At 35.1% G+C, this 23,494-nt stretch overlaps 1 protein-coding gene across 1 annotated transcript in view; it reads right to left on the bottom strand.

The window, feature by feature from the left end:
* The window catches only part of LOC148946859 (uncharacterized), a 45,812-nt gene extending 35,651 nt beyond the window's left edge, over nucleotides 1-10,161 (bottom strand). Inside the window, exons 1-2 of the mRNA XM_089097166.1 lie at nucleotides 10,048-10,161; nucleotides 5,154-5,230 (exon numbers count right to left, since the gene is read on the bottom strand). Of these exons, the coding sequence (XP_088953292.1) occupies nucleotides 5,154-5,230; nucleotides 10,048-10,110 (140 nt within the window). The 5' untranslated portion in view covers nucleotides 10,111-10,161. The remainder of the gene's footprint in view (nucleotides 1-5,153; nucleotides 5,231-10,047) is intronic.
* Between the last annotated feature and the right edge of the window lie 13,333 nt (nucleotides 10,162-23,494).

Here is a 23,494-nt window from a genome sequence, read left to right as displayed (position 1 = left end):
TAAAAGTAGATGGCTACATTTTAAGACACAGGGTAAAAAGCTCATTATTCGGATCTTTGCATTTTTTTTTTTATTATTATTGTTATTTCTATAAAAATATTTTGTCAATAGGGCCAGGGAACCACTCCTTTAAATTTTAATTTAACTTCAAATTTGAAACTGTTTGGTTCTTGCTTGCTTCATTTGATGGAGCTGTTCGCTACGTCAAACATTGAACAACATTGAGCAAATATACCTAAAACAGGGGGTTACCATAGATCTTATCTTCTTAATTAGCAACTACCGCAGCAACGACAATTTACTAAGTTTCAGCTACCACTGCAACAACGATTAAAATTATTTCTAAAAATTATTTTTTTTAATTGCAAAAGGCACTATATGTAGCAATTTCCTTTAAAATTAGCCAATAAACTGCTCTCAATGGTGTTTCAGTGCCCCGCCAGCTGTAGAAAAGGAGAAATGGAAAAAAGATGCTTTCGATGCAGAATATTGCGGTTAAAGCCACTTTCCTTGTTTTTCAAGCCAATGGATTCTTGTTGTTCAAACCAATGAACTTTAAGTTCCCTTTACAGGGTTTTCGGAGAAGGCGGTTCTAGTAGTATACTTTGTATTTCGGTCTAGTACCAATTTTAGGAGGCTTAGGAGTGCATTACTATTTAATCAAACAGTTCTTGGTAACGGAGGAGCGACCCGGCTCAATGGTAACCGAAACTCTAAAAAACTGAATTTTGATACTAATAGATACATCAAAAAAATCAATTTTTAATGCCGATTTCAAATATGTAAGTTTCATCAAGTTTAGTCTTACCCATCAAAAGTTACACGCCTGAGACAATTTGGCTGATTTTCAAAAAAGGGGGAAAGACCCCCTAACAGTTATAGAACCTTAATGAAAATCACACCATCATATTCAGCGTATCAGAGAACCTTAGTGTAGAGGTTTCAAGCTCCTATCTACAAAAATGTGGAATTTTCCATTTTTTGCCAGAAGAAAGATCACGGATGCGTGTTTATTTGTTTTTTTTTCCAGGGTGATCGTATCGACCCAGTGGTACTAGAGTATCGTGGGAGGGCTCATTGGAACGGAAATTAAAGTTCTAGTGCCCTTTTTAAGTGATGGGTCTCAGAAATACCTATACGAACTTGTCATAAAATTAATGTCCATGCCCGCCACCAATGTCTTTCTGAAAGCGAATTCCAAGCCTGATCAGTTAATCAAATAGTTTGCGATAACAAACTGTAAGTAAGGAGTAACTAAGCCCAGTAACAAAGGAAGCTTTAAAACACGGAATTTTGATAACAATAGATGCATCAAATGAATTGGCTTTTTATGCCGACTTCAGATATTTAAAATTCATCAAGTTTCATGTACCCATCAAAAGCTATGAGCCTGGGAAAATTTGTATAGAATTTTTTTTAGACAGGGTAGGACCACCACTTAAAAGTCAAAGCATCTTAATAAAAATCGCACCATCAGATTCGGCATATCAGACAATCATACTGTAAGGGTTTCTAGATCCCCACTTTGTGACCAAAATGATCGGAGGGCAACTAGATTCCCCCTCCCTCCCACGCTCCTTTTTCCCAAAGTCATCCGATCAAAAATTTGAGATAGCTATTTTGATCAGCATAGTTTAAAGATCAAGTAATCCTGCCTCTAGGGATGACACGATCCTGCAAGTCCCTGGGGAAAGTGTTGTGAGTTTTGAAATTTGTCTTGTGTTTACATGTAGTATTTATTATTGGGAAGTAAAAAGACATTTTTGAGGACGGTGATTTTTTTGTGGGAAAAATTTTCTGCGGGGGGGGGGGGATTTTCGACGGGAGAATTTACCGTGAGGAGGGAAGTATACTCGGGGGAATTTACCGGAATTCTTATACGAAATTCATTTTATTTTACCAACTTTCTTTTGCCAATTCAACATTTGAGGATATTCTGGGGAAATAGCCCAGGTACAATTTTCATAGGAGTTGAAGTTGTCAGGTAGATATTGCCGTGGTGGGGGGGGGGGGGTTGATTTTTCACAGGAGACATTTTCCATGGGGAGAACTTCATGCAGGAGAAACCTTCCGTTGAGAAATTTGGAGGGTAGAATTTCCAAAAAAAATTTCCGCGGAGGGAGGATTCCCGGCATGATTTGAAAAACGATTAGAAATTAAAAGTAAAACAAGTCTTTTTTCAAACGAAAATAGGCTAAAAATAATTTTCCTGGTGGAATTGTCCGCAAGAAGTTTTTTATGGGGAATTTTTAGCAGGGATAGAAGTGCCTGGGGGAAGGAGGATTTTACGCGGGAGAAACTTTGCAAGGAGGAATTTTCTTGGGGGAGATTCTCCAGGGAGAGAAAGGTGTATTTTCCAGCGTTATTTGAAAAACGATCAGAAATTAAATAAAAAAACTAATTTTTCAACTAAAAGTAATTAGCAGAATTAAAACAAACAGAAATTATTCCGTATATGACAATGGATCCTCCTCCTCAATACCTCACTCTTTACATTAATTTTAACTTTTTATCCCAATTATTTAAAGCAACTACTGAAACACAAGAGCCATATAGTTAGAGTCAGGGGATATTTGAAATACAAAAAGTAACTTTGGTGTGAAGAGCAAGGTATTGAGGAGGGGTTTTTCCCTTATATACAGAAAAATTTAAAGTTTTTTTAAGTTTTAATGTTGCTCCTTACTTTCAGTTGAAAAAAACTTTCAAACTTACTTTCAGTTGAATTATTTAATCACTGAAAGGCTGAATCAATTCTCAGGGGAAAATATTGACATGTTGCTGATTTTGAATAGCCAAAAATAGCCAGTAGCTTATTTTTCTTTATCTTAAGCCCAAGTAATTCCAAATCAGGGTTTTTGTAATGTTCATTCATGCAATGGAAGTCTTTTATTTTATTCAAATTTGGGGGGGGGGGGAGGTAAATACTCTTTAATTGCATATTTCGTTATTGAATTTTGCCAAACCCTAAGGTTAATCTGAGCAAAAAACTTATCAAAAATATCGAAATCGATATATCGATTATCGAAAGTAAAAATACCAATATATCAACACTGTTTAATCAAAATATTGCCCAACACTACTTGGTGATGTTATGACCAACAAAAACTACTATAGATAAATACAAAAACTACTACAATACCACCAAAATGCCACAAGGAATGGCTTGTTCAAGACAATTAAGTACAATGTCATGTATTGGTTTGAACGTGAGCAGTTCCCTCCAATAGAAGAATTCAGAAATTGATGAAACATTTCGAGAAACAAATGACAATGGGGAGAAAAAATGTAGTTAGTGTAACCAATCGAAACTAGTTGGAGTGCCAAAAAAAAGCATAAGGATGAGCTAGTCCAGAGAGTAAGATGTTCAATTCAGCAGCACCCAAGATTTCTGAATTCAAATGGAAAGTGTCCTTTGAAAAAGCCTTGCAACACACTGCAAGTTATAGTCACTTATTATATAGTTCTGGTCCCAAACAAAAACGGAGCACCATCTTGCTTTTATAAGCTGTTTTGAGACTTACTAATAGGGATTTCCAGAGGAAATTCAGACTAACTTTCATTGGGCACCCAAATTCTGAGAGTTAAAGAGTCATTCTGACTATTCTATGATAGAGAAACTCCCTCTCTGTGAATACAATGATCTTTATTTATAAACCACTTACATCAAAAGATAAATAGTGGAGTAAACACTTTAGAAAACAAACAACAACAAAACATGATACAAAAACCAAAAACAACAATAGCATTAATCAGGAATAGCATTTAATAATAAAATTAATAAAACAAATGGATCAAACTGTGGTGAGCCAACAAACTTCAATATGCTGTTTCAAAAAACTTTTTGTGTAGACCAGTCAGCTTCTCTGTAATATTCAGAAGGTAGAACTTATTACTATATTTTGATTCCTATACCAAATAAGAAGATAAAGAAGAAATTTACAGAAGCAGAAATAAGAAGCTCAAATATTATACAATCTTTTTTCCTAAAAATATGTAATATGTATTCAAACAGTGTATTTTTACACTTTTTTTAATAGGGTTATAATTTACTTAGTTTTTTTCATTGTTTTCTCACAAAGCAGCATTTGTTTGATCTAGAATAGCTATTGAATAAAAAAAAAACAAGTTTTTTCAACTGAAAGTAAGCTTCATTTGAAAAAACTTGTTTTTTGTATTTAATTTCTGATTGTTTTTAAATAATACTGGGAAATCCAGTGCCCCTTTCATGGAAATTCTCTTCCCCCATGAAAAGATCCTCCCAAGTAAGCCCTACCCCCTACCCTCCCCCCCACTAGAAAAAATCCTTACTGAAAACGTTTGTATACTTCCCAATAACCAATACTAATGCTGAATCTGATGGTGTGATTTTCATTAAGATTTTATAGCTTTTAGGGGATGTTTCCCCCTTTTTTTCGAAAAGAAGGCAAATTTTCTCAGGCTGGTAACTTTTAATGGGTAGGACTAAACTTGATAAAACTTATATCAGCAAAAAATCCAATTTTTTTATGTATCTATTGGTATCAAAATTCTGTTTTTTAGAGTTTTGGTTACTATTAAGCTGGGTTGCTCCTTACTTACAGTTTGTTACCACAACCTGTTTGATAAACACTGAAAACTTTAATTTGAAGAGTAATGCTTATGTTTAAAAGTAATACAATTGTTAACCATTCCTACAAAGCAGGGTTTCCAACTGAGACTATACACATCTCTGATGGTGCTAGGAGGAATTTAAAGGGAATGGTCTTAAAAACATTTTATACAATTACTCAATTTGGTATATATGTAAAGTAACATGTCAGCAAAAACAGTAGGCCTATTGCTTATTTTAAGGAGATAAGACTGTAAGCCATGCTCTACAGCAGCTAGCTACAATTTTGCAACGTTATTCTTTTTTGACAAATTTGGTTTTAATTTTCAAACAGCCTAGCAGTAATGGTTTAAACAGTAATTTTTTTTTTACTTTAACAATTCTGAAATATATGTACAAGATTTTAGTCATCTTCAAGCAATGACTACAGAGTGATTACAGATAGACAAGATTTACAAAACCTAAATTCTTGTTTTCTGTTAGATACAGAGTATGTAATTCAAAGCAAAGAATGCCAATACTGTTCTGAGCACCAAAACTCTTTACACTTGTGAAGACTACTTACGGAATAGATTTATGCAACTCTCCAGCAGCCTGACAATTCTGAATAGTAGCAATTAAACCACTATTTTCATCCAACATCTGAAACAAAGACAAATTTAGAGGACAAATGCAACAGTTTTCTATGGGTAATAAAAAAGAGAACCAATAGTAAACTGAAACACAAGCACAGTTGGATGTCTACAATGAGGAAGGAAATCTATTACTAGAAAAATATTTTTAAAAAGATTAAAGGGTAGTCAATCCACGTGTACCTTACAGGAAATTATTTAATGTGTCACCAAATGTAAGTTGAGTAATAATATACATAAAAATTGTGATTAGCTCTAACTGACTAGGGTTATTATATTTAGAATAAGAATTGAATGATACTTATTTTCTATCTTATTTCCGTCTTATAACATAAATTTACCTTCAATTCCCATTTCAATTCTGTATCTAAATATTATAATTAAACAAAAAAAAAGTTTTTCATCTGAAAGTAAGGAGCAATATTAAACTTAAAACAAACAGAAAATATTATGTATATGTAGGGGGTTGCCTCCTCCTCTAAAAACTAAAGTTTTTTAGTACTTTATAAAAGCTTCTTATTGTTCTAATTAAATGACCCTTGTGTTTCAAGAATTGTTCTTAAAAAATTGGGACAAAATTCCAACTTTAGCATAAAGAGCTAAGTGTTGCGGAGGAGGCAATCCCCTTCATATAATAATAATTTCTATTCATTTTAAGCTTAATGTTGCTCCTTGCTTTCAGTTGAAAAAACTGGATATACTTATTTAATTTCTGATCATTTTTTATATAATGCCAGGATATCTGGCCCCACCTCCAAGGAGAAATACTCTCCTTACAGAAATATCCTCTAGAAAATTCACCCTGGACAGTTACCCTTAACAATTCCATGTTTAAAATTAAGATGGAAAAGAGAAAGCAAGACATACAAGAAATTCTTGCAAATTCCCCCAGTGAATATTTACACCCAACAACTCACCCCCTGGAAACCTCCCTCCCCATGGAAAATATCCTAGAACAAAATTTGTCCCCACCCCACCCAAAAATGTATGCATACTTCCCAGTAACAAATACTATGCGTAAACAATGGACACATTTTATTACTTAAAAACCTCTCCCCTAGGGCTCTGAGGGGGGGGGAGGTCATTTTATATCCAAAGGTATAGTTATTGGGTCTTTAAACTATGATGAACAAAATGGCTATCTCAAAATTTTGATTGGATAATTTGGGGGAAAAAGGGCAGGGGGAGGGGGACCATGTTGCCCTCCAATTTTTTTGGTCACTTAAAAAGGGCACTAGAACTTTTAATTTCCATTTGAACAAGCCCTCTCACAATATTCTAGATCCACTGGATTGATACAATCAAAATAAAAAAATAAATAAACATGCATCTATGATCTTTCATCTGGCAAAAAATACAGTAGGGTTTTCTAATATGCTGAATCTGATGGTTTAATTTTCAATAAGATTTTACCACTTTTAGGGAGAGTTTCCCCCTTTATTCAAAAATAAGGCACATTTTCTAAGGCTTGTTGTCATTAATGGGTTAAGCTATAACATAATGAAACTTATATATTTGAAATCAGCATAATAAGCCAATTCTTTTGATATGTCTATTTTTTGGTTACTATTGAGCTGGGTCACTCTTTACTTACAGTTCATTACCATGAACTGTTTGATATTATAACAATTAGCCTCTCAATTGCATCCCAGCCCCTTCTCCCCTAACACCCAGATATAAATCTAGGCTATATACAAAATCTTTATGATTTTGTTCATTTGTATTATTTTGCAATTCTTTCTCATCAATAGTTTAGCCTAGTTGATGATTTTAATTTGAGAAAAAAAAAAACAAGATCAGCAAGTCATTGTTTATAGTGTATCGTGGTATACAGGCTGTTGTAGCTTAAAGGGGTGGAGGGGAGACAGGGGCTGAAAAACTCTCAGAACTTCTTTATTTTAGAATCAAATAAAGTGCTGACACCTGTTAACATATTTAAGAGAATAAATATTCCACAAAGCCTACTTGAAAACAGAAATCTTCATAAAAATTGATTGCTTGCTTGATTTAACTGCTGGATTCCCCCACCATGAAACTTAAGTGTTTTTGTAAACTATTGGGTATAAGTTTACAACCACTCCAGGTCATAAGGAGACATGTTAAGAGTACAATTCTAACTTCTTAATATGCATAATAATCCTAGTTAACATATTTTCCAGGAGGAGAACCTTTGTCATCACTTGTTTCACTGTTGTACATTTTTTTTTTTTTTTTTTTTTTTACAAATCTTGACAAATAAACAGATTTGACTGCATTTATCTGTTTTCAAATATTCTATATATGAAAGTTAAACACCATTACTGCCATCCACCAAAAATATATAAATAGGCTAATATTGATAAATTTAGGTTAGGTTAGCTAGATGGCTCTTGAGTGTTTGTTTGATAAATGATTTTCAAGACTTGAAGAATAGACAAAATATTGAAAAATGTGATTGAAAAACTGGAAAAACAAGGAAAGTAGTGAGGATAATGATTCTCCTGCCATAAAATATGTTAACAAGGATTATTATGAATATTAGGAAAAATGGTATTGTCTTCTGTTTGACTTTAGACTGCATTCTAAACAAAAGTGATTGACAATATTCTATTGCTCAGATATAAAGAAATAAATTTCAATATTGTCATATGTAGGTAACCTAGAAAGAGTATTAAAAAAGGCATCAACTAATGTATTCACTTTCTTCTTAAGTAAATTATACTAAAATGTGTAAACTTATGGTTTTTCAGTTCTGATATGTTCCTTGGGCTGTATATGGGATCATCAGTGGTTGGGGAGGAGTATAGGCTATTAACAAACAAACTGATTATTATGTTTGGACAGAGTGGACAAAAATGAATGAAGTAGTGTATTCACCCTGCCCTAATGTTAGTTATGGAATTTTGTAAATATTTTTATCCCATTTTGCACAAAGATTCAATAGGCAGGTGGGTAAATTTTTACCAAATTGTTTTATTGACATACAAATAAAGTGAATATACCACTTGATGCCTTTTTTTATGCTCTTTCCAAATATAATAATCATTTTTTGTCAGAAATTAATGTTACACCCACCCCTCTATACCAATTCAGGGTAGCCTATATATTTGCACATTAGGGGGGTGGGGGTAAAGTTTAAACTTACCTCCAATTTACATCAAAAACAAAATTTGCCCTCACCCCCCTAATGTGCAAATATATAACCTGGATTGGTATACAGGAGTGGGGGTAAAATTCCTTTCCAACAAAAATGATTATATTTGGAAAGAGCATAAAAAAGGCACTGAGTGGTATATTCACTTTGGTAAAATTCTGGGAAGTTAATTTGGAGTACCTACCTCCACTCCTTCTCCCTCTAGAGGGTCCTGAAATTTGCCTACATGACAGGTCTATACCCATTGAAATTTTGCCAAAACAACATTTTACCTTAATTTTCAGTTATCAGTTTCCTTTTCTCTAGCTTTTGCTCTGAAAATGCAATTTCAGTTATTTGAGCAGAATTTTAAGGCATATCAATGTTTTATTTCCAGAATTTAGGAAATGGATTTGCATATCTTTGAAACCTTATAGCCTAAGTTGGGATTGAGCAAAGTTGTGAAGCTGAAAACAATTTTGGGTAAAATTCTACTTTAGTTACTTTTGGCTATCTTGGAAAGGGGTTGGGTTAGGACAATGAAGCTTTCAGGGATGGATGTACAGGCTAAAGTATGTCCCGGGAAGGTATTTTGAAGTACCTACCTCCACTTCTTCTCCCTCTAAAGGGTCATGAAATTTGTCTACATGACAGGTCTATACCCATTGAAATTTTGACAAAACAACATTTTACCTTAATTTTCAGTTATCAGTTTCTTTTTCTCTGGCTTTAGCTCTGAAAATGCAATTTCAGTTATTTGAGCAGAATTTTAAGACATATAAATAGTTTATTTTCAAAATTTAGGAAATGTATTTGCATATCTTTAAAACCTTATAAATTGGGATTGAGCAAAGTTGTGAAGCTGAAAACAATTTTGTTGTACTTCATTTGAGCAGATCTATTTTGCAAGGTTTTACTTCTATAACTCGCATATTTTTAAAGGTCATCAAAGGTTGGGACCCTCTAGAGGGAGAAGAAGTAGAGGTGGGTATTTCAAAATACCTTCCCAGGACATACTTTAGCCTGTAGACCCATCCCTGAAAGTTTCATTTTCATAACCTAGCCCCTTTCCAAGATAGTCAAAAGTAGCTAAAGTAGAATTTTACCCAATTTTGTTGTAACCTAGGCTATTTCATTTAAGCAGAAGATCTATTTTGCAAGGTTTCACTTCTATAACTCACAGATTTTTAAAGGTCATCAAAGGTCAGGGCCCTCTAGAGGGGGAAGGAGTGGAGGTAGGTACTTCAAAATACCTTCCCGGGACATACTTTAGCCTGTGTACCCATCCCTGAAAGTTTCATTTTCCTAACCAAACCCCTTTCTGAGATATTCAAAAGTAGCTAAAGTAGAATTTTACCTTCACTTTATTCATAAGTCAATAATATGATTTGGTAAAAAAATTACCAGCAGGTGAATAGCCTAGGCTAATTAGCATTTTTGGCCTAGCCTATGGCTTAAATATTAAAACTATTGTCATACCTATTTTCAGACTGATTCAGTGAGTGAATAATCAATGTATTAATTGGTATAACAGAGTTTTTATGGTGACTTAACAGTGGAAACAATGATTAGGCCTAGCTGTCCAACTAGGCTACTGAGTGTCTTAACCTAGGCTACATGTCATGATTTGTTTCCACTTTTTAGAGGAGTGGTTACTATCACACATGATGGAAAAATTCTAGATAGACAATATTTTTAGAATTCATAGTAAAAACCTTCTGAACAAGGGCAGGAGACGGAGGAGGTCTACTTTTTACTGGCATGAACGCTGTAGACATTTCGAATTTTTTGCGATTTCAATGATAAATCTGAGGAAACCTCGATCTTCATTTAACGCTTTCGATTAGCAAAGAGGAGACGGCGGGCACCAGCTATATTGTGATCATAGCCAGCGCAACAGTATTGCCGAAGTTTTTTTTTGGTTTTTCTTACCAAGGTGCATCATATAGACAAAATTGTTGTAGATACTTCAAAAGGGGCTCATTCAATTGGAAATTGAAAGTTCTAGTTCCCTTTTAAAGAGTCAAATTCGATGGGGAGGCAACCATCCCCTTCCCCCACGCCCATCATTACCCCAAACACATCTAATTAAAATTTTGAGATACCCATTTTGTCCAACATAGTTGAAGGTCCAGTAATTATGTCTTTGGGGATGACAACCCATCCTCCCATGCGCTCAGGGCGAGAGTTATAAGTTATACTAGCTGCCCATTATTAACATAAAGTTTTTATGGAATGGGTAGTCGTATAAACTCTGAAAGGGACTCTTTGATTGGAAATCAGAAATTCTAGTGGACTTTTTAACAGTCAAAAGTGATTGAAGGGTAAACCCCCCTCCCCTCCCAAAGTTGTTTTATTTTATTTGAATTAGTCCAAAGATCATATAACAAGGCCTTCAGCGTTGGAACAAACCTCCAGATCCTGGGGGAAAGGGTTGTAAGCTATGAGTCGGAGGCATATGAGGTTTTTTATGGAAAAGGTATAGACTTTAGAGGAGGCTCATTTGATTTGAAATTGAAAGTTCTATTTTACTTTCAAGTGTCAAAAGTTGCGGAGGGCAACTAGTCCTCCCCCGAAGTCCTTTTTTCCCTGAATGTATCTGACTGAAATTGTGAGATAGCCACTTTGTTTAAAATAGTCCATAATACATACGACAACGCCTCCAGGATTGACAGAAACTCCCAGGGGCAAGGGTTTTAGGTATTGGCCCGGAGACATATAAGGTTTTTATGGAATGTTTGGTCGTATAAACATTGTATGGGGCTCATTTGATTGGAAATCGGAAGTTCTAGTACCCTTTTCAAATGTCAAAAGCGATTGGAAGCCAAAAAGCCTCCCCCTCCCCACGCTCATAACTTACAGCAAGGGCTGTAAGTTAAGCAATTCGTTCATTGTTTACATACGGTATATGTTATAGGAAAAGGTAGAAATGTTTGACCTTTACTTTCCAAACAGACAAAGGGCATTCAGTTGAGTCTTTCAGAAAATGTTGAGGGGAGCTTTGAACTAAATCAAAACACGCTATGTGCATACAGGTTGTCAAGAGGGCGTAACTCAGGAATGCCTGAGTATATTGATTTGGAAGTCTTTGGAAATGGTCATGGAGATGATCAATTGACCAAAACGGTTATATTTGCGCGCTACTACTATTACTACTACTGCAACTACCACTGCTACTGTCTCTACTATTAACACTACTGCTACCACTACTACTACTGCTGTTACATCATCGCTAATGCTGAACAGATCGCTACTACCACTACAACCACTAAAACCACTGCTTCTATAGTGAACAATACTAAGTCGAGGATATTGAAACTGAACATCTAAGGAAACGTTGAGGGGAAGGTTGAACTAAATCAAAACATACTCCTTGCATGCAAATTGCTGATACAGGCATTACAGCAATAATTTGGGAACGGTTTATCGTATCAAGATAAAACTTCTTGGGCATCATGAGTGGGATCTTCAACAGACGAAAAGGCAACATGTACCTGCTACTACTGCTTTTAATGCAACGGCTACTACTGTTTCTACAACTACTACTACAAAACAAATACTGCTACTTCTACTCCTAATGCTATTACTAATACTATGATATTAGTACTACTAAGGCTACGCGTGTGAAGGTGAAAATTTGACCGAATATCGAGGGGGAATTTGAACTAAATAAAAACACTCTACGGGAATGCAGCTTGTTAAAAGGGTGGATTTCAAGAATGGATTTGGGTATTAGATTAGAGCTTTCAGAAAATACTATTGGAAGAACAGTTGACCAAAAGGTAATATGTGCGTGCTACTACTAACACTACTGCCTCTGTTACTTTTACTGTTACTACAACTCCTACTAAACTACTCCAACTACTACTTCAATTGCAACTATTTTAATTGCAACTATCAAGATGAAAAAGGCGTCAAATGGAAAGATCATCAATATTTTAGAACGGCTTGCCATATCAAGGTGAAACTTTCGGGGCATCATGAGGGCTAAGTGGGATTTTCAACCGACCAAATGGCAACATGTACATGCTACTACTGTTATTAATACTGTTGCTATTTCTATTACTACTACTAATACAACACCACTACTGCTACTAGTTCACCTACTACCACCACTACTACTATGATACTAGTGCTATTAAGGCTAAGTCTAAGAAGGTTAAAGTTTGAGAGAATATTGAGGGGAAATTCGAGCTAAATAAAAAGATACTATATGCATGTAAATTATCAAAAGGGCGAGTCTCAAGAATGTTTTTGAGCATTAAGCTGGAACTTTCTGAGAATGCTTAAAAGGGAGACCAATTGACCAAAAGGCAATATGTGCACGCTTCTACTAATGCTACTACTCCTGCTACATTTACTAGATCTACTATTACTATTACTACTACTTTAACTACTACTTCTATTGCAACTAATTGTAAGGCTAAGAACATCAAGACGAAAATTTCTAGAAGTATATGAATATACACGTTATCAATAAGGCATATTGACAATGTCTTAGCAATGGCTAATTGTATTAAGTTGAAACTTCCAGAGCTTTGATGAGAGGGATGTTTAATTGACCAAAAGGAAACATGTTATTACTAATGCTGCTATTAGTACTAGTGATATTACTATTAACATTACTACTCGTACTACCAATATTAATACCCCTACTGTGACTACTATTACGACTATGCCTAAGAGTATGAAGGTGAAACAAAATTAATTTTAAAGGTTTTCACTTTTTACTTTAATAAATACAAAACTATTAAGACTTTAAGGAATAAGTATCAGTATAAGTATATTAAAGTGACAATCCACGTTCAAAATTAAAATTATATTTTGGTCTTGAGAAGGCATGGGGGTTGTCAGCCCTACTCATGTTAATTTCTACTCGTTTTGAGTTTTACTCGGTTATTTCAGTATAGATTCAGTCATTGACTAGTTAACACAAGAGAATTATATCGTACTTTTTTGGATATTTTAACTTGGATACTTGGTAAATTTTCCATTGGCTGTTTTCAGCTCTACCTTTTCTTGATCCCGCCCACTGTCATCAGTTGCTGCTAGACATTCATACACAGAAGGTGTGCGAACGTATTGAGAGAGAATTTTTGCTTTTTTTCATTTTGTCATTTGCCGAAGCTATGCAAGTGGGAAACCGGGCGTTTGCTCAATTTAAATATTACAAGCTGTGGCCTTGCAAAATTACGCGGGTGATACCTGTCAAAGATGATGGAAGTAATTATGAAGTTTGCTGTTACGGAACTGACGAAATTAAAACAATAACGTCAGAGAACATATGGGCTTACGCGGAGAAATATGAAGAAGCGCTGAAAGATGGCAGAAAAAATGTTCAGAGAGCGATAAGGCTGTGTACGGAGGATTCGAAAGGTTTAGCCCGGGATTTATCTGAGTCGGTTAACTTGATGCAGTCAGAAATTGTTAACCTTCGTGACGGCATACAGGATGAAATTCGTAGGAGAGTGGAAGAGCAGTGCAGTAGATTAGGGAATTCTCCGGTGACACAGATTAAGTCAGATTTTCTTGATACTGTTATGCAAGCTGTCTTTGAGGCGATCGATCTGCAATTCAAGGGTAAATTTGAACTGCTTGAGAAATCACTTGGCGATTTGCGGGCAAGAATTGTTCAAAATTGCGCAAAGCTCCAAAAGCTTGAAAATAAGCTGGATGATATAAACCAGTCTTCTCTTCTGACTAAGGTCATTGTATCTGGGATAGACTCTTCCACGTGTGATTTGCCTCACCTTGGTGAGAAAGTATTAGCTCGTCTTAACAGTGAAATGGGACTCAATCTTGATAAATCCGTTGTCAAGGGTGCAAGGCGTTTGGGAGGTGCCTCGGAAATAAAAACTTCGATTGAACTTACATTTTTTACTGAGGCATCTGCAGTTGAGATCCTGCGCAATCGCAAGAATTTGAAAGGTACCCGAATCTATGTAAATGAGGCTCTAACCAGGGAAAGGCAAGAAATCTACAAGCTTGCGCGCAATAAGTTTGAATTGAAAAATGTATGGACTTTACGAGGTGTTGTTTATGTCAAGTGCGGTTCGCAAATCCTTCCGTGTTAAACAATGTCTGACTTAGTTCAGAGTCGCAAGGTGTCATATGAACCTGTCGTCTAAACTAAGAAGCGGTAAATTTTGATTTTCTTTTTTTGTTTATGGATTGTTTTCAGTGTTTTCTCGATTCTCGTTTAAAGTTAGAGGTTATTCTTAATTCAGCTACCAGAAGTGATAAAGATATGCCTTATGTAATTAATCTACCTGAATGTGATTATTCTTCAGGCGTGTTTCTATCGGATAAAACAAAAAGTTGTGATTTTCCGATCCAATCGTTACATGTAAATGCCCAGGGGCTACAAAGTGCATTCAATGAACTGAAGCTTTTGCTTGCATCTAGTCCTATAGACATTGTTGGAGTTTGCGAAACTTTTCTGTCTGCTAATACACCCCTTACAATGTTAGATCTGCCCGGGATGAAGTGAATTTCGCGTACAAGGTGTCAGAATGCGAGAGGAGGTCAGATGCTTTATATTCATGATGACTGGTCTTTTAGTATTCTCAGTGATTTGTCTGTATTTGATGAAGGGTTATTTGAGACTATTTTTGTTGAAGTTATACCTTCGGGCTGTAATCCATTTATTTTCGGGTCTATTTATCGATCCCCGTCGGGTAACCCAAAAATATTTTTTGAAGTTTTTGAACCGCTGTTGGAAAATCTGGAAGTGTTGAAAAAACCGGTTATTATTTCGGGTGATTTTAATTTTGATCTTTTGAATCTCGATGTTGGAAATAGTTTTTAACTATGATGTTGTGTTCTAATTTTCTTCCAAGTATTTCTCTGCCGACAAGAGTTACAGCTAACACAGCTACATTATTAGATAATATATTTTTCTCTCCTGTTTTATTTGATGCTGAAAAATCGTCAGTAATTTTGTCTGATATGTCAGATTATTTTCCAGTGAGTGTTCTTTTAAATTTAAATAATAGTAATAAACAACATCGAGATTCAACAATGGATAATTCAAAACAGCGATATACATGGATTGATTGTAAAGTTATACGTCAGTTAATTGGTGACCATGATTGGAGTTCGGTTTATGGCTCAGATGACGCAAATGCTGCGTTTTCAGATTTTATTGATCAAATGATGCGACTGCGGGATCAGGCTTCTTCAAAACGAGTATCGCATGGAAAGTTTGCGCAGAAATTTGACCCATGGATTACTGAAGGTATTTTGACATCGTTAAAACATAAAAATAGAAAAATAAAGAATTGTTTAAAATTACAGATACCTAGGTCGTTTGAAGAATTAAGAGCTTATAGGAACAAGCTAAATTCATTTATCAGACATGAGAAGAGAAAATATTATAAAGAGAAATTTTTGGAGTATAAATCGGATATGAGAAAAACATGGCAATTGATAAATGAATAGATACGTCCTCATAGTCGAAAGAACACTAGTGTTAATTGCCTTGTTTTAAATGGAGAAAATGTTACAGAGCCCAATGAAATTTTAAATGCTTTTGGAGATTATTTCAGTAATATTGGTTCTAGACTTGAATCGACAATGGATATGCAACTAAATTCCCCTTTTATTTCAGTTAATGAGCGCCATGCAGAAAATTCGTTTTCTTTTTCAGAGATTGAGTCTCATGAGATTGATAAAGTTATTCTGAAGCTTAAACGGTGTTATTCTAAGGACAAATTTGGATTTTCGGCTCAAATCGTAAAGCGAATAGCGTCAAGCATTTCACCTTTGCTGGCACATATTTTTAATCTATCACTTATGAATGGGGTTTTTCCTGAACCTTTAAAAAAAGCAAATGTTATAGCCTTACCTAGAGGTGGGAGTTCAACTGACCCTTCAGATTATAGAGGCATTTCTCCACTTTCGGTTTTCAGCAAAATTTTGGAAAAACTTGCAAATAGTCAATTACAAAAATATTTATTTGATAGTAAGATTTTACACACGTCTCAATATGGTTTTATAAAAGGAAAGTCAACTGAACTGGCAATTCATGAGCTTTTACTAAATATTAATGATTCGCTAGATGATGGTCAACACGCGTTGGCGATTTTTCTTGGTGTCGCAAAGGCGTTTGACACCGTAAATCATTCGTTGCTTCTTTTTAAACTAAAGTCTTATGGGTTTTCAACACAAGCTGTAAACTTTTTTTCATCTTACCTTTCTGGGAGACGACTAGATTGTGTTGATAAATCTCGTGATCTCCGTTCCGAAACTTTTCCAATTAATTACGGAGTGCCTCAAGGCTCTGTCCTTGGGCCTATTCTATTTATTCTTTTTATAAATGATTTGCCAGAAGTTTTGTCTCTTTGTAAAATTATAATGTTTGCTGATGATGTAGTAATTTTTGCTTCTCACCGGGACCTATCAGTTCTTTTCCAGAACCTCGAAAGTACGTTACTAACTGTATCTGATTGGTATTTGAAGAATTTACTAGCTCTTAATGAAAAAATGCCAATATATGTTATTTTCGCGAACTGGATCAATAGTGTCAGATACCTTTTCTCTTTTCTTGAATGGTCTTGAATTAAGACGGGTAGATCAGTTCAAATATCGTGGGATTATTTTAAATAAAAATTTGTCGTTTCATAAATATGTAAAAACACTGTCGTTGAAAATTTCCCGAAATATTGGCATGCTAACTCGTCTTCGTCATTTCTTTCCTAAAGCTATTCTAAAATCTATTTATTATTCTTTCGTCCACCCATATTTTCTCTATTGCATTTTGGTTTGGGCATCTACCTTTTCGTCCGTTTTCAAGTCTCTCCAAAGACTTCAGAATAAAGCAATGAGGATTCATTTTAATGCTGATTGCAGATCATCACTTCGACCCCTATTTGGGAATTTAGTAATTTTCTCTTTTGACCAACTTCATTTAGTTTTTATCTATAGTATTTGTCACAATTATCAATATAGTAATTTAACTGTAAATTTCTACGGCATTTTCTCAACTAATTCTCAATTTCATAATTATCCTACTACGCATCGTTCAGACTTTTCGTCCGAAATTTGCCCGACATCGAGAGCGGGATTCAGCATCTGTCACACTGGGCAAAAAAATCTGGAACTCAATTCCAGCATCAGTTTCGAGAATGCAGCAACAAGCGACATTTTCTAAGACTGGTGAAGAAATATCTTATGACAAGCTAAGCATTTTGTTCATTAGGATTTTCTTTTTCGTTGTTGTAAAATTTAGTTAGAAAATGGCTGTGTATTTTCGTTGGCAATATTTTCAGCGCTAAAGTATGCCACCAGGCATTTGCGCTGTTTTGTGACATTTATTTATGTACGTGTTATAAATAAAAATATTCTACTCTACTCTCATTTCATGCAATTTTCGTTCGTTTTGAGCTTCATGTACTTATTGATGGTGATGTGTGGTATTTTTACGCTTGGAAGATTATTTGTCTTTATTTCTGCTCATTTTCGGTTTAGCATAGCTTTTTAATTTCATTTGGAAAACATACTTTGTGAAAAAATTTTTTTTAATTAATTCTAAGAAACATCGGTATATTACTAAAATATTCAGTATGTTATGGATTTTAGCCTCCCAGATATCTTGCGGTTAGGCTTCCCCAGCCTTTTGCCGGATTTTAGAAGAATCGAGACAGCTCACTTATGTTTTCAGGGACTTAAGTTTTTATATAATAATTTTTCTCACTGGCATTATACTATATTAAGCCTTAAAATTAAAAATACAAAACAAAGAGTCAACAAGGTTTCAAACAAAAACATTTATTCATTTTTTTTTCAATTTCAGTCACTAAAAGCTCTTTTCTTATCCTGTTCATTGATTTGAAATCTACTTGTCTCTGTCTACATGCCCTGCACGTTAGCCGATATGAGAAAACGAACTTTATTGGCCCTGTTTCAGGTGTCACATATGGCTTCATAATATATTTTATTCATTCAGGTTTACCTGGATTTGTCGATATGCTCTGGGAGTTATAAATGTATCAGAGACAAATGGCCTTTTCAGCCCATTTTTGGGTACTACAGACCAATGCAACCAAAATTAGCTTTAATTTTGTTTTTTACAAAAGTTATGGCTACAAAAATTATGAAGGTCCACATTAAAGGTGATTGAAGAGGTGAAGTCTAAGGTGCATCTAAAACAAACATTTAAAGTCTCCACATTCTCTACTTCTAAATTTAAAACATCGAGTCACTTTGCTTCCCCCTCCCCCTTATTCTACAAGAGTTTCAGCTCAATCTCCATTTGTCGTTCCCTTGATTTTAGATGTACCATTTTGATAACCTAGATGAATAGTTTCTTTAGATCTATATCTGCTCCACCCCTAAGTCAATATTTGATGCATATTTGGTCCCCTAAAATGCTTTAAAACTTTCAACTCGATCCCTCAAGCTGTTCCTAAGAAAATGCAGATACGCTAATTGGATAGCCTGTGTACTAATAGTCTCTTTCGGTCCATATAGCTATTTCTTTGGAAATAGGTTCTATTCCAATAGGGGCTCCTAGTAGCAAAAATTTCAAATAGGTTGGAGACCAAATTCTTAGAGCCTTAGCTTCCACCATTATCCCAAAGTCAAAATTCAACGGCCACTCCCCTACACTCTAAAAGTTTCAATTTGATACCTCAAGCTGTTCCCGAGAAATGACAGATACACCATATTATAATCTTAAAAAAATAATATCTTTCAGTTTATTTTGCAACGTAACTGAGGAGAAAATATGAGTTTCACAGGAGATTATAATACAACCTTTTATCGGATCAGAGAAATTTTTTTACCCCTCATCTTTTTCCAGCACAAGAGTTCCAAGTCTTTTCTTCGTCTTGCTCCTTCCTTTCCCATAAAGTACCTTTAATCCCAACCTGTTCTCTAGATATTCCAAATATGATATTTTGAATACCTGGATACAAACAATGCATTTCGTGTTATCTCCTTCTCCTTCACTAAGTCAAAATTTGATATCAACTCTGCCCCCTATCTCCAAGACTTGACGCAGGGAGAAATACTTTGGTATTGTTATATTAGCTAGGCAACAGACGAGAAGTGAAGTTTGGTTAATGCTAATGAAATAAAACAAAATATGATGAAAATATAACAGTTTAGAAACAAATTTTGGCTATATATTTGCACATTAGGGGGGGGGGGGATGGGGATAAAGCATAACATAGCGTATATTATACACGTAACCTAACTTGACATAGGTACCTTTTTTCCTCCTAAACCCCAAAAAACTAAAGTTTAAATATAGTTCCCAGAATGAGGAACCCCTTTTTCATTCAGCATCTCATAGGAATTACCGAGTTATGCTTATTTCATCTTTGCTTTTCTCTAGTGCTGTCTCGCGTATTGCCTAGCTAATAGAACAGTACCAAAACCTTTTCTTTCTGTGTTGGGCTCCCTTTAGTCTAAAGACTTAAATATACAAGTTTTGAGCCAATGTGGAAAAATTTTGGGCACTTGTATTCCCCATCTTATGAGGTTGGGGCCGTTCCACTGAACGTTTTTTGTGTACATTAGGTTCTTCTTGGTCGAAGGGCTTATGAATGTAAGTTTCAAACTAATCAGGGGAAAATAGGCTTGACTAATTTCCTTCGAAAAATCATTTGACTTAAAGAATGACCCCGTGAAAATTTCGAGCCAGTCACACACCCAACATCACATAAATCCCCTTCATCATACAAGCAATGTGTAAACAATGGACACCATCATTACTCACTACCCTTGCCCCAGAGGCTGTAGACTGTGAGACTGTGGATTCATTTTCCAGAAATTCAAGGGAGGACAAATGAACTTTCCACAATCTAGGGAAGGTAATTTTTTGAATTTTTAATAAAAATACAGAGATAGATAAAACATAAAAAGCTGTTTTTACTTAATATACGCAAAAAAAGTTGAATCTCAGTTGAATCTCCTGACCAGTGGTCTATTTATGTAACCGTTCGAATATGTTGAAGAAAATTCTTAGCATAAAATTTTGTCGGATATCTTGGGGGTGTGGAGGGTCTAAGTATTCAAATCAGGATAGGAGGAGGGCCGACTGCCCTCCAATCACTTTTGACTCTCAAAAAGGGCAATAGAACACTTCCAATGACAGCTCAATTGAATGATAACAGATTGATCCTGCTACTTGAAAACATTTGCTGTTTTGTTTCTGTGTCTATGCATTACTCGTTTAGTTTTGCCATGAATGAATGAATGATTTTATTCAGTGATTAAAGCCGTACAGAGTATTTCACTATCTAATCTACAAAATATAGCATAAAATATCAAAAACTGAAAATCACAAGCAAAATACTAAACACCACAAAGAAACAAGGAAAAAGGAAAAACAACAAGTTGACAACAATTATTAGCACTTAATAGTAATTAAATGAAGGGAGAAAGAAGAAAAAAAAAATTATACAATATCTAATCTCTTTGTTCGGTTCAAGTATTCCAAAACGGCATACCGAGCCTCTTTGATGAACCAGATAACATCAATATTAAAATTATTAGAGTAAGAAAAACCATGAAATTTAAATTGCATTTTAGTTCTTTCGTTTTCAAAAAATTTACACTCAAAAAGATAAGGATATAAAGCCTCCTCGTCACCACAGTCACAATTGGAACAATTACTTTTATTAACTCTACATAAAAATGAATTTAATTTAAAGTGACTAGTTACAGTTTGTGTCATCTCATAATTAGGAATAATTTTTGAGACTTGAAGAAGGTCAGTATGATCAGTAAAAAACTGAAGGGTCCAGGGCTTAACAGCTTGGCAAAATAACTCATACCATTTCATATATAGGTTTTTACGTAAGGTTTTCCGGATTTCATTTAAATTATTAGAAGTAGAAAGGGAATTACCAAATAGAGAATTTACTTGCGAGTCCGTATAATGTGAATGATCATTTAAATTATAGTTATTTAAGCTATATAGGGGTGGGGAGTAATCAGGCCTTCCTCTCTTTAGATATCTGGTGATAGATATCTCTTTGGCTCTAAAAATCGTGAGTAAGGCATCCCGCTAAACCGTTATTGTCTCATTTTTAGCGGACACAATACCTTTGGAAATTAAAACCATGGAAATTCTTTGGAGAGATACTAACTTTTTTACAAGTTTTTTTTTATTCAGCGTTGAGAGCCATACGTATATTGCATATGAAATGGTTGATCAATTGCAGCTTTGTATAATTTTCTCAGGGAAAATGGTTTAAGACCCCAAGTGGTTCTGGCGGCACATGACAATTTTGTTGAATATTGTTTGGCGACTTTTATTTTACTTTCAACATGATTATTCCATTGTAATTTTACATCAAGAATTAAGCCCAAGTATCTCACTTTATCGCTTACTGGTAGTCTATGGCTTAAAAACCAAAGATAAATCTGTGAAATTTCTCTTTTCTTCGTAAAGATGATAGCTTCGCATTTATTAACATCGAAATTTGATTTATTTTCGTCAGCCCGTTTTTTTAATATTGTAAATATCTTTTTTGTAGTATGATTTAGGAAATTGATATCTTTAGAAGATATTGTTATACAGATATCATCAGCATCCGCTTGTATTGTACAGCCTGTCGGTAACTCTGAACCAGTAGCGCAGGAAGGAAAGCGAAAATGCACCATCGGCGCATTTTCGCTATATATATTTCGGGGGAGTTCGAAATTCAGAGTAAATCATATCTTGCAGGGATGAGTGCAAAAAAAAAAAAAAAAAAAACAAACAAAAAAAAAAAAAAAAAAAAAAAAATCGAAAATAAGAGACAATTTTACCAGATATTTTGAATTTTGCTTTTCAGAATACTAGAACTCAAAAGTCGTAAGATCCAGTCTTCATTGATAAATTTCGGCACCATATTCCGAAATGTGAAACAGTGAATCATTTTTGACTGATTCAATGCGCTTTTGTGGTCGAAACTTTCTGTTCTCAGTCTCTGGCTTGACAAGAACGATATTTTCCTTAGTTCTCTGGTATATCAGAGAATTAAATGAAGAAGATAATTAAAGAAGATCTAAAAAAAAAAAATAACTTGCCAATATCTAAGGCGGGATTTTGCATTACTTTCTGGCTAATAAGCTGAATTATTCCCTATCAACAATAAAAATTGCGATGAAAGAACTAAAAAAAGAAATAGGTACTCAGTATACTGGTCTTGCAATACAGATACTACTACTAATACTACTAACAACTCACCGCAGCACCAGGCCACCTGAGGTCAAGACAGCTAGGCACGCTCCTCCTCCGCCCCAATCTATTCAAAGCCTCCCTTTTTACGCCCACCCACGAAGTTCCCATTTCCTTTAAATCTTTCTTTATGACGTCCTCCCACCCCAGACGAGGACGACCTGCTTTCCGTTTAGCCCTAGACGGTTGGCCGAAGGGAACAATCTTCGGCAATCTGTCATAATTCATCCACACAACGTGCCCTAGCCGACTCAGCCTTTCTTTCATTATAGCCCTAGAGAGCGGTATTGAACCACATTTTTCGTATGCCTATTATTTGAAATACGGCCAGTCAGCCGGGTACCCAGAACAATCCTTAAGCAATTTCTCTGGAAAACATCTAGCAAATCTTCATCCGATTTTCGGAGCGTCCACGTTTCAGAGCCATATTTGACCACTGTCATCACTGTACCTTTTAATATTCTAACCTTTGTTTGCAGACTTATTTTCCTGCTCTTTCAAACTTGTTTCAACTGTGAAAAAACACCCCGAGCCATGTCTATTCTACATTGAACGCCTTCACTGCTCCCACCGTCTTTACCAATAATACTACCAAGTTAAGCGAAGCTACCCATCTGATCAATCTTTTCATTACCCAACGTCACCTTTTCATCTTCACTTATTCCTAGCCTTAGTGACGTAGTCATGTTAACATTAATTTTCAAACCTATTCTACCACCCTGAACGCACAAAACCTCTAAAACTTCATTCATTTTGCTGACCCTTTTATCTAGGATGCTTAAATAATCAGCATAATCTAAGTCCAGGTGACTTTTTCCTCCCCATTCGATTCCGTGGTCTCCCATTGCCTTTCCTGTGCTCCTTAAGACAAAGTCCATCAAAATGATCCATATAAAGGGGGATAGAACACAACCCAGCTTAACTCCTGATTTAGTACGAAACCAGCTGCTAACCTCATTTCCTATCTTAACCGCAACAGTGTTATTCTC

This window comes from Artemia sp. Qi Xiang Cuo, chromosome 11 (assembly GCF_049724085.1).
Source record: "Artemia sp. Qi Xiang Cuo chromosome 11, ASM4972408v1, whole genome shotgun sequence".
Lineage (NCBI taxonomy): Eukaryota > Metazoa > Arthropoda > Branchiopoda > Anostraca > Artemiidae > Artemia > Artemia sp. Qi Xiang Cuo.
Note: the sequence above shows the minus strand (reverse complement) of the source record. Positions and strands in the feature narration are given on the sequence as shown.